Below are 16526 nucleotides of genomic sequence, written 5' to 3'. Positions count from 1 at the left end.
AATTAATCACTTGCTTAGAAGAATTCGCTTACCGCTTTCTTATTCTGGATGCAAATCTAATGGATTTTAAATTTAAGTTGGATTCTTATCAGTTCGGTTCGTTCAGATAATAACAGAGCTTTTATTAAATAGTTTTGAAATAATACCACCCAAGTAATAAATCCGAATTTTATACTATGGCGGACTTTCCTTAACAACGGCATTGCCGAGCGTTATTAGAATCCAGTGTAAAAACGTACTGTAATTAACCAATTTTTAATTGGAATTAATCTAATTAAAATTGGCTTTAAAATCTCAGACCCGTTTGCGAAAATCATTGTCCCTCAATGATTTTCAAGAATTGAAATAAAATTATTAGTCTTTCTTTAATTACAAAAATATAATAAAACAATTGCGATCCGGGTTTCTTAAACTAAACAAATTAACCCCCTGACATATCACTAAACACGAAAGTAATGTGTCTAGAAATACTATTTATTTCACTCCAAAATAATTTTAAAAAAACAGTAAATAACTACAAATTAAATTTTGCAAATATTTGACTATTGGCATGACATAACTACAATAAAGTGGTGAAATATATATGGCTACGAATTATTTAGAAACAGTGATGGGTAGAAATCTACTAAATTGAATTTATTAAATCAAGAGTCACAATTGATAAACTACCACTTTAAAATATATATTTGCTGTCCGAAGCAAGCTGGCATCCCTGTGTTGAAGACGTCTGAGACACGTCAATTATTGTTTTGACATAAGAAACAAATGACGTCTCCCAGACGTCTTCGTATGTCAAGGGATTAATGTAAAAAAATATCTTCAGTTTGAATTGGTAGTTTATAATATGTCTAAATGAAACTATCAAATCGGCAGTTTATTATAGGAATAACTATCCAATCAGCTCACAGGAAAGTGTCCCACCATGGAACGGCAACATTAATTACCGGTTTAATTTTTTTCTTAATTGTATTTTTATTTATCTATTTTTTTCAACCAAATCAATTTCATGTGATTTGTTTACTAAACTATATTTCCTTTGGAAGAAAGCGAAATTTAAATTTTATGATGCTACTTAGTAAGCATTAAATGAAGTGCTTCGAAATAAAACATTTGATGAGTGAACGAGATTCGTGACCATTGTATCATCGAAATGAACCTATTAACTAGAAACAGTTAATTGTCAATTCAGTTCTGAGTTCATCGAGAGAGAAAACGAACGTACAACTGATATTACTCGCGTGTTGAGTTGTTGTTAATAGAATCCTTTAGGGAATGCGCTGCCTCTGCTGTTCAATCAGGCAGCATGTCGGTTGCATAATTCATGGACTGACTTCATTATATCTTCCACCCCTCATCATCACTGCAAGCAACATCAAATTTTGCTCTGAAGAAAACGACATTAATGACAATTCCTACCCTTTGGCAACAAAGCAATATTTAATATCACTAAATTTCTCAAAAACATTTTAAACATAAGTTAGTGGTATTTTTTTAAACAATATACAGTGCTCAAAAAGTAAAACAGACCACCCTGGATGACTTTTAATCTAATGATAGCTTAATGCCTCGAGAGGGTGGCCTCAAATATGCTAATTAATAAGTGCAGACGATATTAACTTACGAAATCAGACACAAAGACTCTCTGAATAAACATACCTTTTTTCGACGGATTTGGATTTCTGACCCCCAAAGTGGCAGCAATCTGGAAAATATGGTACCCATAGTTTGGTCAGAAGAGATCGCCAAACTTAAGACCCCTTAATGTTAATTTTACTTTTTGCATATTTCGCCATATCTCGAGAACTTTTTAAGTGAATTGAAAAAATTTTGCACACAATCATAAAATTCGTTTATTCAAAGATAAAACCACGCAAAATTCACGCAAAAGTAACTTTCAGTAAATATGTATTATTTTTTATTATTTTGTTTGATAATGGTCGGAAAAGTTTTGAATTGGTAGGTATAGAATATTTTTCAGCATATAAAGAATATAATTTTACATGATAAAATGCAAAACTTGTGTAAAATTGGTTTGAACAGTTCCTGAGAAATCATATTTTAATTATCTGACTTTTTTTAAATCTAATATCTCAGGAACAATTCAACCGATTTTACTCAAATTTTGTATTTTATCATGTAAAATTACATCCTTTTAAATGATGCAAAGAAATGCATACTTTAAAAAAAAGCTATGTTTATTCAGAGAAAGCACGTCTTCGTGTCCGATTTCGTAACTTAAAATTTCGTCTTTATTTATTACTCGCAGCATATTCGAAGTCCCCCCCTCGAGCCACTAAGATTGAATTCTGGAACGTGAAGATCCGATCATTAGTTCATAAGTTATTCGGGGGGTCTGTATTTTTTCTTCTTTTGGCGCACTGTACACTGACTTCAATAAAGCTAATAAATTACACATTTTATCGGCAGAGTGTGTGACTTCAGTATCAGTATTCAGTAGCAGAGTATGTGTTTCAGTATCAAAACTCTCTAAAATGTACCTATATGATAGCAAGTGTCACTTTAAAAACCGTGTTCAATGTACAGCGCACAGAATAACTTTTGATCTAATGATTAGACTTTGATGATCGAGAGTTTGTTCCAAGTTCGAATACTCATGATAACTGGTTGATTCGTAAGCTATATCTTTCTCCACCAAGTCCAAAAAATGCTTACAGTGCTCGAGATTAGGTCCAAAAAAAATTCTAGTTACTGAGAAATAATTTGTTGTTGCTGAAGTCTTCAAACTATGATTTACGGGCTTGTCAAGCCTATTTTCCCTGGCCCGTCACTCTTAATTTTAATTGCATTTTTAAATTTTCAACTTGAGTGAATCTTATAAAATAATGATCAGACAAATCATAACTTATATACATCATTCATGCATTCTCAATGACATTAATTAAAGATATTAGTCTTAAAAAATTACTATTAAACAAAGTATTGTCGTACCATCTCACTAACTATTTCCGAAACGAAAACGTTGGCGCATTTTACAGTATTTTAACCAGCTAGTGTTTCTTAAGTTGCCTTTTTCCCCCCTTTGTTTCTCAATTTCTCAACTTTTGGTCTAATTCAGAGGAGTCAAGATGACCAAAATGCTTAAAATAACCCTCAAAATAATTTTTAAAAAAAAGAGCAGTGTTACCTAAATTTCTAAAGATGGTGGAAGATGACCTTTCCCTTATAAGCAGCGCCTTAGTTTGATCGTTGATGGAACTTAGTAAAAGCCCTTAGATACTTATGTAACTATCTTTATTACGTAACAATAGTAATTAGTAGACAAATGTAATTAGCTTGAGAACCCTTGAATGTGTTCGAACTAATCATAAAAGGGTTTTGTTGTTTTAATCTTTACGAAAGGGAAATAATTACAGAGTTTCCTTTCAAAAATCTTCCGAAAGGAAGTTGGTTGCGTTATCCAACCAAAGAGTTCCCGTATAGTTTTGAGCCCCAATTAGACCATAAAATTTCTTAATTGCAAATAAGGCCTACATAGCAACTGAAAGAATAAACGATTCTAAGTCGGCAAATGTTAGGCTTAAAAAATAAATGTAAAAAGCATTCGGACAAATAAATAGTTGAATTGCAAATAAGGCCTATATATTAACTACGCGAATAAACGATACAAAGTCGAAAAATTTTAGGCTTAAAAAATAAATTTTAAAAAAAGTATTCGTAGAAATAAATAGTTGAATTGCACATAAGGCCTACATACTGCGCGAATAAACGATTCAACATAGAAAAATGTTAGGCTTAAAAAATAAATTTAAAAAAAGCATTCGTAGAAATAAATAGTTGAATTGCAAATAAGGCCTACATACTAACTGCATGAATAGGCTTAAAAAATAAATTAAAAAAAAAGCATTTGTAGAAATAAATAGTTGAATTGCAAATAAGGCCTATATATTAACTACGCGAATAAACGATACAAAGTCGAAAAATTTTAGGCTTAAAAAATAAATTTTAAAAAAAGTATTCGTAGAAATAAATAGTTGAATTGCACATAAGGCCTACATACTGCGCGAATAAACGATTCAACATAGAAAAATGTTAGGCTTAAAAAATAAATTTAAAAAAAGCATTCGTAGAAATAAATAGTTGAATTGCAAATAAGGCCTACATACTAACTGCATGAATAGGCTTAAAAAATAAATTAAAAAAAAAGCATTTGTAGAAATAAATAGTTGAATTGCAAATAAGGCCTATATATTAACTGCGCGAATAAACGATTCAAAGTCGAAAAATGTTAGGCTTAAAAAATAAATAAATAAAAAAGCATTCATAGAAATAAATAGTTGAATTGCAAATAAGGCCTACATACTAACTGCGCGAACATCGTAAAATTTTAGGCTTAAAAAATAAATAAAATAAAAACATTTGTAGAAATAAATAGTTGAATTGCAAATAAGGCCTACATACTAACTGCTCGAATAAACGATTCTAAATCGAAAAATGTTAGGCTTAAAAAATACATTTTAAAAAAAGCATTCATAGAAGTAAATAGTTGAATTGCAAATAAGGCCTACATACTAACTGCGCGAATAAACGATTCAACATCGAAAAAATAAAAGACATTCGGACAAATAAATAGTTACACTATTTTCTTTTTCAATGAAATAACCAAGGTTGATATTCGAAAAGTCTGAGAAATACTTCAGAGAACATACTTTAACATTTTGATGTAAAAAATATCGAGAAACTCATATCTTGTATTTCTGAAAATTGAAATTCTCACCATTGAAAACATGGCGTGTCTAAATAGTATGTACAAAAATTTTATCAGTATTTAATCATCTTTTAAAATCTTAATTAGAAAACAGTAAAGGGGTTAATATTTCGAACTCTTGGCGATTTCCGCGCAATATGCTTCAATTCAGTACTCTTCTCTGTTATAATCTGCAAAGAACATGTCTAACTATTTGACTGTTTTATGGAGATGAATGCGCTTATTAAACAAAACGCGTTATTTATCACTGACTGAAACATGACTTGCTGTTTACTTTTAAGCAATCAATTCTATTAGATAGTTAATTAAACGTGTTTTAAAAGACAGTTTCATGTGTAAACATTTGTAAATGGCGGCAACTGTCTCTGAAATCCCTTCCTTTGACGACTTTAAAGTGTGAATTCGACAAGATAAGTATGGAAATCGTAAAATTCTTTCTTTTTCTTAATTTAACTCTAAATTCCAAAGTAAATATCAGAATTTCAGGTGCGCTAAGGACATAATCGTGTTTCTTCAATCAATGGCATTATGGTATCGTAAAAAAAAAAACTGTAACTGTACCTAAAAGCCATAATTCTATTTATTACGGTATTTTGTTTTTCTTTATTATCTCATATTTCACCCAACAATGCAAGGAAGTGATTATTAATGATACCCATAAATTATATAATCTCTTCGGAATTTTAAAAAAGTTTTTTTTTTACTTATTTCTAATGCCTTTTTCCTGTCATATTGTTTTTTATTCACAGTAAATCTTTTATTTGCATTTGACCCTACCTCGTTACAGGCATTAAATAAAATTACCCGTTATTATTCTTTTTTTTTCTGCCGAAGCTATAAGATCATTTTATTGACTCCAGTATTTAGATTTTGTAAAAATATTTATAAATTAAGGGTATTTTGAGACAGAAAAAGGATTATGGTTTTTTTATACGCACCTACGAAGATAAACGCGATTTCCTTATTTAGTAGATAACTCAGCAAACGTTTTTAAAACAATTCTAATTCATTAAAATATTTTTTGTGGAACTTAAGTTACCAAATTTTGAAGTTAGAAATTTTTTTAGATAATTATAATTTTTATATTTAAGGAGAAAAAAAGCGAGTTAATGGAACAAAAATTGATGAATAAAATAAAACAAAAAATATTCGAAATATTAATTGGGTACTTTATTAATAAGGAAATCGTGTAATGAAGTAGATTATTTCCTCTGCATGAATAGGAACCATAACGAAATAAAGTCAAATTCTTTCTTTTGTTTTGTTCCCAATTTATATAACATTTTTCACAAAGATTATTAACTTTTAAAAAAATTTTAAAAAAAATTACAGGATTTGCCAACTCTTCCGGATTTTCCGGAAGATTTTATTTTCATATTTAAAGTGGTAGCAATACTCGGGTTATTCCAATTAACTTTTTGAATTATAATGATAATTATAAATGAATTTGACCACCACTACATATAAATAATTACATTAAATATATCAATGCATAATAATCCTTGCGCAAGCGAATTTCAATGGGATCAAAATATAAATATATTTTTGAGTCAAATTGTTTTTCGTTTATTGTTTTACAACCACTCTGAAAATCCATNTTCTCCATTATCTGTCAGAGTGAAAGTTGGCAGGTATGGGATCTCTTCTCTACAACTTTTCAGTCCTCTATTAGTTGTATATGTTACTGTGAATGACAGAAATTCGTGGTTGTTGACTTCCAACGATGAATGTTGACAATCACATAGTCACGTTGGTAAATGTACGTCTAGGTCTAATTTAAGAGCCACTGACCGGTATACATTTGCCCGGTATGCCCTACATCAATGCTTTTTAAGGTCAAGTGCCACTGCACAGTATGTATTTAATCGATACTCCGAACACTTATGTTTCTCCTAATCTATCATCAGCAGACATTAAAATATCGAATAAATATAATAATATCAGGGAATAAATTTGTATAAAATCGGATATAACAAATATTTTGGACATCCACCAAAGCGACTATGTGATTGATGACATTCATCAGTGAAAGTCGACATTTTCTTGATTTCGGCCATTCACTGTAAGATATACAATACCCATTAGAACTTATAGATATACTTTTTACAGAATTTTTTTCCTCTCAACATTTGGCAGTTTTCATTTAAAATAAAAAATACTATCTACAGATGAGAGCTTTTTATTTTTCAATCCAGTCTTTTAATGAGCACTTTCACAAAAGCAGTTGTAAAAGTCATGTTTTTAATTGAACTCATAGAGGGAGAACCACAATTGGTTTTAAAGGATGCGTTCGTAAATACAGCTTAGAGTTTAGTGTAACAAAGTACTGAGCACCATTACAACTCGATTGAAGCCTCAAATGTAAATACAATGTTTACATTTCAAAGCAGGTTACGGACTGTTTGCTTCCATCATTTCTCTAACGGTCACTTTGTCCCTTTAAACATTCAATAGATAACAAAATTACTCTTAAAGCTAATTATATCATATATTTATTGCTCTAAAGATTACATTCATCGAACTTTGGTTTTGTTTTCAATAAAAAATAATCCCGTTTTTTATTGTTTCTTCAGAAAAATTCAACCCATTTCTTTAATAAAACTTTTTTCATTCAAAACAATTAATAGTTATGATAAATAATAGAAATTATTTTTTTTTTCAGAAAGTTCTCTTTTAATAAAGAATTTTTATAATATCGCGTAAAAAAGTTTTTGTTATAATTCATGCAAATTGCACCACTCAGGAACCTTAAGGGGATCAAACTATACACCACTTTCCGAACTTTTTAGCATAGCTATTTTTTTTATTATTAATATTTCCCTCTTTCATTTTTTTAAGCTTAAGAAATTTAATGCGTTTAAAAAATAGTTATTCAGGGAAAAAGCGAAAGTTTTGTTTCGTAACTTACTGGTTAGTAAATAATAGTTAGCATATCTGGAGTCTTTGAAAATCGTTACCTTAGCAGCAAAATAACTTGGGTCCTCTTTGGGCTAATATTCATGAATCTTGGTTAATGAGAGTTCAAAGAACCGTTATTTTGCCGATATTGGCCCGATATAGAATTTTCTGATTCACCCGATATTTTACATCCATTATTTAGCCAATATAGGTTCTTTATTGGCCTATTGGCAAAATAAATTGGGTCTTCTTTGGGCTAATATTCATGAATCTTGGTTAATGCGAGTTCAAAGAACCGTTATTTTGCCGATATTGGCCCGATATAGAATTTTCTGATTCACCCGATATTTTACATCCATTATTTAGCCAATATAGGTTCTTTATTGGCCTATGTAGGCCCTATAGAGACCATTCTAGGGCCCATATTAAAAAATCTAGACATCCCAATATGGGTCCTTCGGTGCATATTCTTATAGGAGCCATATTGAGCTAATTTGGAACCCAACTGGGGCAAAGGTAAAATTGTTGCTTGGGAATCAATAGATCTTAAAGTGCCCTTAAATCGTTAAGTATATTATTGCGCATGAACGAATTTTGACCGCATAAAACAAAATTATTTATTAACCATTTGAAGCAACTGAGAACTTTCTTAGCTTGATCCATTCCATTTCTACTTATTCCGAAAAAGTGCAGTGCCTTGAGCGTTAAAGAAATCTATCAAAAAACAAAACCAGCTTTCTGCCATTTTTTTTCCTTCCTCCCTTTTGCTTTTCATTCTTTTTTTTTTACAAACTTTGTGTATTTTGTTTTAATTTCTAACTTATCAAACCATTTTTAATCGCAGGTGACAGCGACTGATGGTGACCGGGACCGTAAACCGGACATTGTTTACTTCCTGACAGGACAAGGCGTGGACGATCAGGATCCGGCCAACAGCAAGTTTGCCATCAACACAACGACTGGAGAGATCTATGTCCTGAAACCTCTGGATCGAGATTTGCCCCACGGTCGATCCCAGTGGCGATTCACTGTGTTCGCCGAGGACGAGGGAGGCAATGGTCTCGTGGGTTATGCCGATGTCCTGGTCAATCTGAAAGACATCAATGACAATTCTCCTTTCTTTCCTTATGCCATCTACACGGGAAATGTGACAGAAAATGGAACAGCAGGTAATCCGATTTGCCTTTCATAATTATATGAAAATTGATAAAAAATTCTTTGGCGGAAAAAAAATTGAAATTTCCTCTGGCAATTTGCAGATTATGCATTTTTATTTCAATTAAGAAGAAAAAACGAATTTAAAAATAAAGGATTACGCATGCTAAATCGAGATCCTCTATTTTATTTTATTTTATAACCGTCGTTGAACAGCCGACGCAATTTTGGGTTAACAACTACTAATGTTCAACTCCGTAGTCTTGTAATTTTGAACCCAATCCAGAAGACAAGGCAACTCCTGGATCAAGTATTGGTAGAAATTTGCTTCGTGGAGAACTTTTTGATGGAACTAACATGAATTTGCGTTACATGGAGAGGAATAGACCACGAGAACCTCCCACGGTTAGCCTGACGGCAAGATGACTCTAGCCCATGATCCGCCTAACACTGAGGATATTTCGCGTCAGCAGTGTGGTCGATGCGTACCGGATGCGGAATTCGTATCGAATAGCCATCGCTGGTATTCGAACCCGTTTCTCCTCATTGGAAGGCGAGCTCTCTATCCCCTGAGCCATCGTGGCTCAGAAATCCTCGATTAAGGTTAACTGATATTTTCTGTAACAGTGTTTTTCCTCCAATATCTGTTAAAGGTAGGTAGGTACTTAATTAACGTCGCACTAGAGCTGCATAATGGGCTATTGGCGACGGTCTGGGAAACATCCCTGAGGATGATCCGAAGACATGCCATCGCAATTTTGATCCTCTGCAGAGGGGATGCCATCCCTGCTGTGATGGCCCGACGACCTGTACGCGAATTCGAACACTGATAAATTTAGAGTAAAATCATAATTTTTCAAATCAATTTTTTTCAACATTCACAAATATTCTTTATTCCATCAATATCATGGCGGATGCATATAACTAGTTTCATGTGGTTTCTGATAATGTTAGCAGTAATTTAGTCAAAAGTGCCTCGACTTTTCAGGTTTTCTTCCGCTTTTTATCTGTAAAAATTTGATTTTTTTTTTTTTTGTGTAAAAAATTATTCTTAAAAGAAATCGCTTAATATTTTGTCTATCAAGGATATATGGTATAAATTCATAAATGATCGTGTTTTTTTTATTAATTTCCTGACTGATTATCTTTAGAATAATGAACAACCAAATGACACAATTTCAGTTTGAAATCAGCCTCCAGTTAAAGTTACGAAGAATGCTTTAAGTTTTTCAACAGCTTTAATCGTTTTAAAATAAGAGCAATACTTCAGCATAAAAATGGAAGAAGTAATTCTTTGTTAATAATTTAGTTATCTTAAAATGTTATTCCAAACTTCAAAAAAAAAGTTTTATTAATTTTCTTCACAACATATGGTAAAATTACCTTTCAGCGTTAGTTTTTTTTTAAAGCGACGCATATTCTTCTGTAACATTTCTTTTGGAATTAGTCAAGCGAAATATTTTTTGTTTCTTTCATAAATGTAATTTTCCTCTTGTCATTAAACGATTAAACTTTTATGACTACTTTCGAAACAAAAAAGCATCTTTTCAAAACAAAACTCATCATTAAAATGTTATAATGTGCATGAGGAAAAAAAACTCATGAATGCGAAAGAAGAGATTAAAATTACTGCGCTAAAGTATTTTGCATTTCTTGAAAACGACATTTTTTACGATGTTAATATTTTTTTTTTGTTCTTTCCGAGGAAAGAAGAAAATAAAAGTACTCGCATTCTTCCACAAGGCGAGAGAAAAAAAATACTTTTGCATAATTTCCTTAATTAAGAAAAGAATCACATATTTGCTTTTGCATAATTAACGAAACACAATCAGCCACAATTATTGATTCGCTAAAAGTATTTTTAATCAATGAATGATTATTGATTAGGAAAAACAACGACGATTTTTTTAATTACATAGCTACTAGGTAGGTACTTTATTAACGTAGCACTAGAGCTGCATAATGGGCCATTGACATCCCTGAGGATGATCGTCCCGCAGTGGACTGATCGTTAAGACACGGTTCCCAACAGATCACCGAAGTCAAGCATCACTGGCTACGGTCAGTGTGCGGGTGGGTGACCACTTGGATCAGTCTGCGTAGGGACCGAGGGTGTGCGGTATTGGTCCTCGTTAAACTGTGCTACCGTAAAGTGCTCGACTTCGCGCGCAGGTCGTCGGGCTACCGAAGCGGGGGTGCCATCCCCTCCGCAGAGGATCAAAATTGTGATGGCATGTCTTCGGATCATCCTCCGGGATGTTTCCCAGACCGTCACCAATAGCCCATTGTGCAGCTTTAGTGCGACGTAAATTAACAACACTAACCCTGAGGATGATCCGAAGACATGCCATCGCAATTTTGATATTCTGCAGAGGGGAGGCTCCCCTGCTTTGGAAGTTCGATGACCTGCAAGCGAAGTCAAGCACTTAACTGTAGAGCAGTTTAACGAGAATTGATACCGCACACCCACGGTTCTTACGCAGACTGGTAACAGTGGTCACCCACCCGCTTACTGACCGCAGCCAGTGATGCTTGACTTCGACGTTCTACTGGGAACCACGTCTTTACGATCTGTGGGACTACTTGCAATGTGCTGAAGACAGATTCTTGGGACAGTCGGGCATAACATGCGAGGTTTTCGTAGTTACTTTTCCATTCCCTGAAAAAGCTGATTATCTGCCGATTAAAAGCATTTTTACAACATTATAGTGTTTTTCTTTTTAATTCAAAGTTTAAAAGCTGCATAATTGAGCATTATAGATAGAATCTATATACATATAAACTATTTGCATAAATATTAGTAAAATGAAGTGAAATTAACTGAACCAAATATGAAAAATTTGCAATTTACCAACTAATAAAGTTCTGAATTGCGTTAGTTCATGGGGAAAAAAACTTTACTTATGTGAAACAAATTTATTAATTGGCATTAAATATCGACTAATATTTCGGCCAATTTAGATTTTAAATCATAAAGAGACAAGTTATGACTGTTTAAATTTCAAATTAATGTTGAAATTATAATGTAAAATTTTCGATACAACTACCTATGAGCTTCATTGTAAGAAAATTAGTATTATTGCAGTAATCTATATTCATATGTAATACTAAATATTTTACGACAGACTGAATTAATTATTGTAAATAATAAACTTCTTCCCGCCCTTTCTCAAATGAATGCATAAAATATATTTAATCTCGAACAAGGAAAAAAAATAAGCACTCCGTCAGTTCATTACATAGTCAATATTTTCATCAGTGTTAGGTTGTAAATAGGCAACGTATCCGAAATTTAAATGATGAATATGTATTTGAATGGTAGCGTATTGTAAAACCATATACAATAGATGAATGCGAAATTTCAGGTGAATAATTCGACAATAATAGTACCGAATCATTCAATATGACCTTTGTTCAAAATTTTAATTTCAAATTATTCTGAAAGAGCTTCTTTTCATTCAAGATGGATGCATAATTCTCATGCCCTAATTCATACATATTTCTCTTACGTAATTCAAATAAATAAAGAAAACGCCAATATACACTCTAAACTATATTTCCTCTCTTTATGCAAGCCTTCATTGTGTCAATAAGCCATGCAGGCAAGTAGTCAATCTCAAAGGACAATCCTTTATTGTACCATTAAAACTCACATTCAATAAATCAATCTTGATATGAAATCCCTCATTGAGCGATTATAATATTCATTTAACAAGCAAATATTGTTGATCTATTCAATAAGTCAATCTTGATGAACAATATCTCACAATACTATTAAAACCCCACATTTAATCAATCAATCTCGATATGCAATCCATAATTTTAGTCATTAAGACCCACATTCAATCAGTCAATCTTGATGAGCAATATCTCATTATGTCGCTGAAACCCACATTCAGTAAATCTATCTTGATGTGAAAACCCTCATTTTGCCACTAAAACCCACATTCAATAAGTCAATCTTGACATGAAATCCCTCATTGTACTACTAAAACCCACATTCAGTAAATCAATCTTGATGTGAAATCCCTCATTTTGTCATTAAAATCCACATTCAATCAGTCAATCTTGATGAACATTATCTCATTGTGCTACTAAAACCCTCATTCAATAAATCAATCTTGATATGTAATCCATAACTTCGTCATTAAAACCCACATTCAATCAGTCAATCTTTATGAGCAATATCTCATTATGCCGCTAAAACCCACATTCAATAAATCTATCTTGATGTGAAAACCCTCATTTTGCCATTAATACCCACATTTAATAAGTCAATCTTGACCTGAAATCCCTCATTGTACTACTAAAACCCACATTCAGTAAATCAATCTTGATGTGAAATCCCTCATTTTGTCATTAAAACCCACATTCAATCAGTCAATTTTGATGAGCAATATCTCATTATGTCACCAAAACCCACATTCAATAAATCAACCTTGATATGTAATCCATAATTTTGCCATTAAAACACACATACAATAAATCACTCCTAAGTGATTTCTCATTGTGCCATCAAAGTCCACTTTCAACCAGTCATTCTTAATGAGCAATCCCACACTAAGCCACCTACACCAACATTCAATAAGTTACTCTTGATGTGAAAATCTACATTCAGCCATTTAAATCCGCATTCAATTAGTCAATCTTGATGAGCGATTCCTTGTTGTGCCAATAAACTCCAAATTCAATAAATCAAGCTCCATAAGCAATCCCTCTTTGTGCCATTAAAAACCCGCATTTAATCGTTTTTGTTTCTTGCAAGGCATGCTAATTACAATTTATTGTAATTAACCATTGCTATTAAAAATTCTGTTATTGAATCGGTGCTCACGATGATTCATTTCTGCCTCGTCGCAGTATTGCCCTAGAGTTTAAAGTACAAGTACTAATATATAATCCCCTAATATTAGACAAAAACTTTAAGAAAAATCAATATATCCGGTAATTTTAAAGTGGAGATAACAAGTTTTTCATAGTTTTTTTTTATCGATCATAAAGAACTTTATTTATACCCGGGCATATTTTTTTTTCCTCGAAGCCCAATTAAAACTCTGAAAACATTCGAGAAAAAAAAACATTACGTGGCAATTTCAAAATAAAGTTCTTCAATAAAAAATGAGCTATTTCTTAAAACTGGAACAGTGACTTCTAAAACAAAAAAAATATTTTACTGTACAACGAAACATGCTGTTATATTATAGTTTCATTATCTTAATGATATGCTATTATTTTTTTGTGATCTATAATAGTTCATTACACGATCTTTATTCCATACTTTTTCACATTGAAATTCTTTAGGATCTCTTATTATTATTGTTCCAAAAGAGATTTACTAAATATTTTCACTAAAGTGCCTCCTGGCCCATTCGGCCTTTTTATGTGCCTTCTTATACCTCTTTATTTGTTCATATAAATGATGATTCTTTCCAAACAGCGCCATCTGTACTTTATTTTATTCCTTCATTAGTTGTTTTTGAAGTTTGGGGTCATTTTGTGTGAGTGAGTACATATTTCAAAACTTAACTCTCTTTGCGAAGAGAGAAAATGATACCTGCCACAGACTCCAGCCAAGTTTTGATGAATAAATACATAAATAGAGCAGTGATCTATAAAAATGAAGAAAAACATACAATGTTGTTCTTAAAGAATGAATAATGGCTAAACGTTTTTATCCAAAATATAAAATATTATATCTTTTTTTGGAAATAAAGCAGAAATAAGAAGTGAACAACCGATTGAATCAAATATTTTGTAAACGTCATGTGTCAATGTATCACGGAAATCACTTCTTTTTGCACGAATGAACTTTTTAGAGGTAAACAGACTAAATGGGACAGAAATCTTTTATTTTAAAAGTTTTGAGCTCACTAGGTTTTAGTCATAGAGTTACACTTTATTGCTTCAATCTTAGATAGTTCAAATTTACAGAATCTTATTAAACCATTTCATGACTTCAAGCTTTCCTCAATTAAATTTACCAAATCTATAGCGGCGTTATTCAATGCAACAATCATAGTTCATTAAAATGTATCTAAACTATAAAGACGCACTTCATTGCTTCAATTCTAATTCATTGGAGTTCATCGAAACCTTATTAAACGAGTTTATTACTTCAAGCTTTTCACAATTAAATTTACCAAATCTACAGCGGCGCTATTCAATACAACAATCATAGTTCATTAAAATGTATCTAAACTATAAAGACGCACTTCATTTCTCCAATTCTAATTCATTGGAATTTACCGAATCCTTATTAAACGAGTTTATTACTTCAAGCTTTTCACAATTAAATTTACCAAATCTACAGCGGCGCTATTCAATGCAACAATCATAGTTCATTAAAATGTATCGAAACTATAAAGACGCACTTCATTGCTCCAATTCTAATTCATTGAAATTTACCGCAATCTATAGTAAAATACTTCACTGTTTCATTCAAAGTTCATTGAAGTTAACAAAACTACAGCAATACCCTTGATTGCTTCAATCCTGGTTTATTAAAATTTACCTGACATACAGCAAAGCACTGCATTGCTTCATTATATTTCTTTGAAGTTCAATGAATCTATGTAAATCAGTTAATTTAAATATCGGCTTACCATTGAAGATTTAGGGCACGAATCATTTAAATTTTGATGGTTAAATTCGACTTCTCTTTGATCAGTTGCTAGAGCTACTAATCATATCTGAAATAAAAGACAATATAGCTATTACGGAAATATTATATGGCGACTTACCTATAAGAGCTAAACTCATTTAAATTAACTGAATCTATAGGGACACATTTCATTTGCGTCCATCTTAGTTCATTCAATTTTACCGAATGTACAATAAGCTGTTTCATTGCTTCAATCTTAGTTCATTGCAGCTAATAAAACTATGGAAAAGAACTTTATTGCTTCAGTCATAGTTCATTAAAATTTATCGAATCTAATAAGCAAAGCAGTTCATTGCTTCAATCGTAGTTCATTGAAATTTATTGCATTTATAGTGAAGGTAATTCATAGTCATAATTCATTGAAACTTACCGAATCCATAGCAAGCCACGTCATTTAGTTCATTAAAATTTTCGAAGACTAACAAAACTTGTTCTCGACGCAAAACGCTTTTAAGAATTACTGTTATTAAATGTTAGTTATTATTACAGAATTTGCTGTGTCTTCGAATAATTGTGATTATTATAGTGTTATTAAGGAATAACGAATTTTATTACGAATATGATTATGAGACTACTATTATGAGATTATGATTAGAGATTATGATATATATATATATATATATATATAATATCGGTGGATCCACACCGTTATTTTTTAGTTATTTACAGTCAAAGCAGCATGATTAACGAGTCCATATTGTGCATAATCTTTTTTATTTAGTAGCGATGGTGAAAGCATACATCTTAGCCCCCTCCCGCTGGAGATGGGGGGAGACCCATGTCCCGTCTAAGCTGACGGATTTTATTTAAGCATGATAAACAACAAAAAGCATACGCAAAAACATTGCTCCTGCGTTATATAGGATGATTAAAAGTTGTGAAGAGGCCAGTCACTATTGCCTTTTTCTGTATTCTTACGCCTCATCAATTTATTTATTACTCATAGCAAATCGTTTAATATTCTTTCCTTATATGGAAGTGAAAGATCTTAAAATAACTTCTCTTTTGAAGTATAAATCTAATTATTATTCATTGGCATGTTTTTAGCCTTGAAGTCCCAAAATAGAATTTCTACCCTTATCCTTT

General features: G+C 31.9%; 1 protein-coding gene across 1 annotated transcript in view; it reads left to right on the top strand.

Moving 5' to 3' along the window:
* Positions 1–16526, top strand: part of LOC107454545 (neural cadherin) — a 500390-nt gene that overhangs the window by 422340 nt on the left and 61524 nt on the right. The window contains exon 19 of the mRNA XM_071180540.1: positions 8469–8793. Within this exon, the coding sequence (XP_071036641.1) occupies positions 8469–8793 (325 nt within the window). The remainder of the gene's footprint in view (positions 1–8468; positions 8794–16526) is intronic.

The sequence above is a fragment of the Parasteatoda tepidariorum genome, chromosome 4 (assembly GCF_043381705.1).
Source record: "Parasteatoda tepidariorum isolate YZ-2023 chromosome 4, CAS_Ptep_4.0, whole genome shotgun sequence".
Lineage (NCBI taxonomy): Eukaryota > Metazoa > Arthropoda > Arachnida > Araneae > Theridiidae > Parasteatoda > Parasteatoda tepidariorum.
This window is presented reverse-complemented; position numbering and strand designations above follow the sequence as displayed.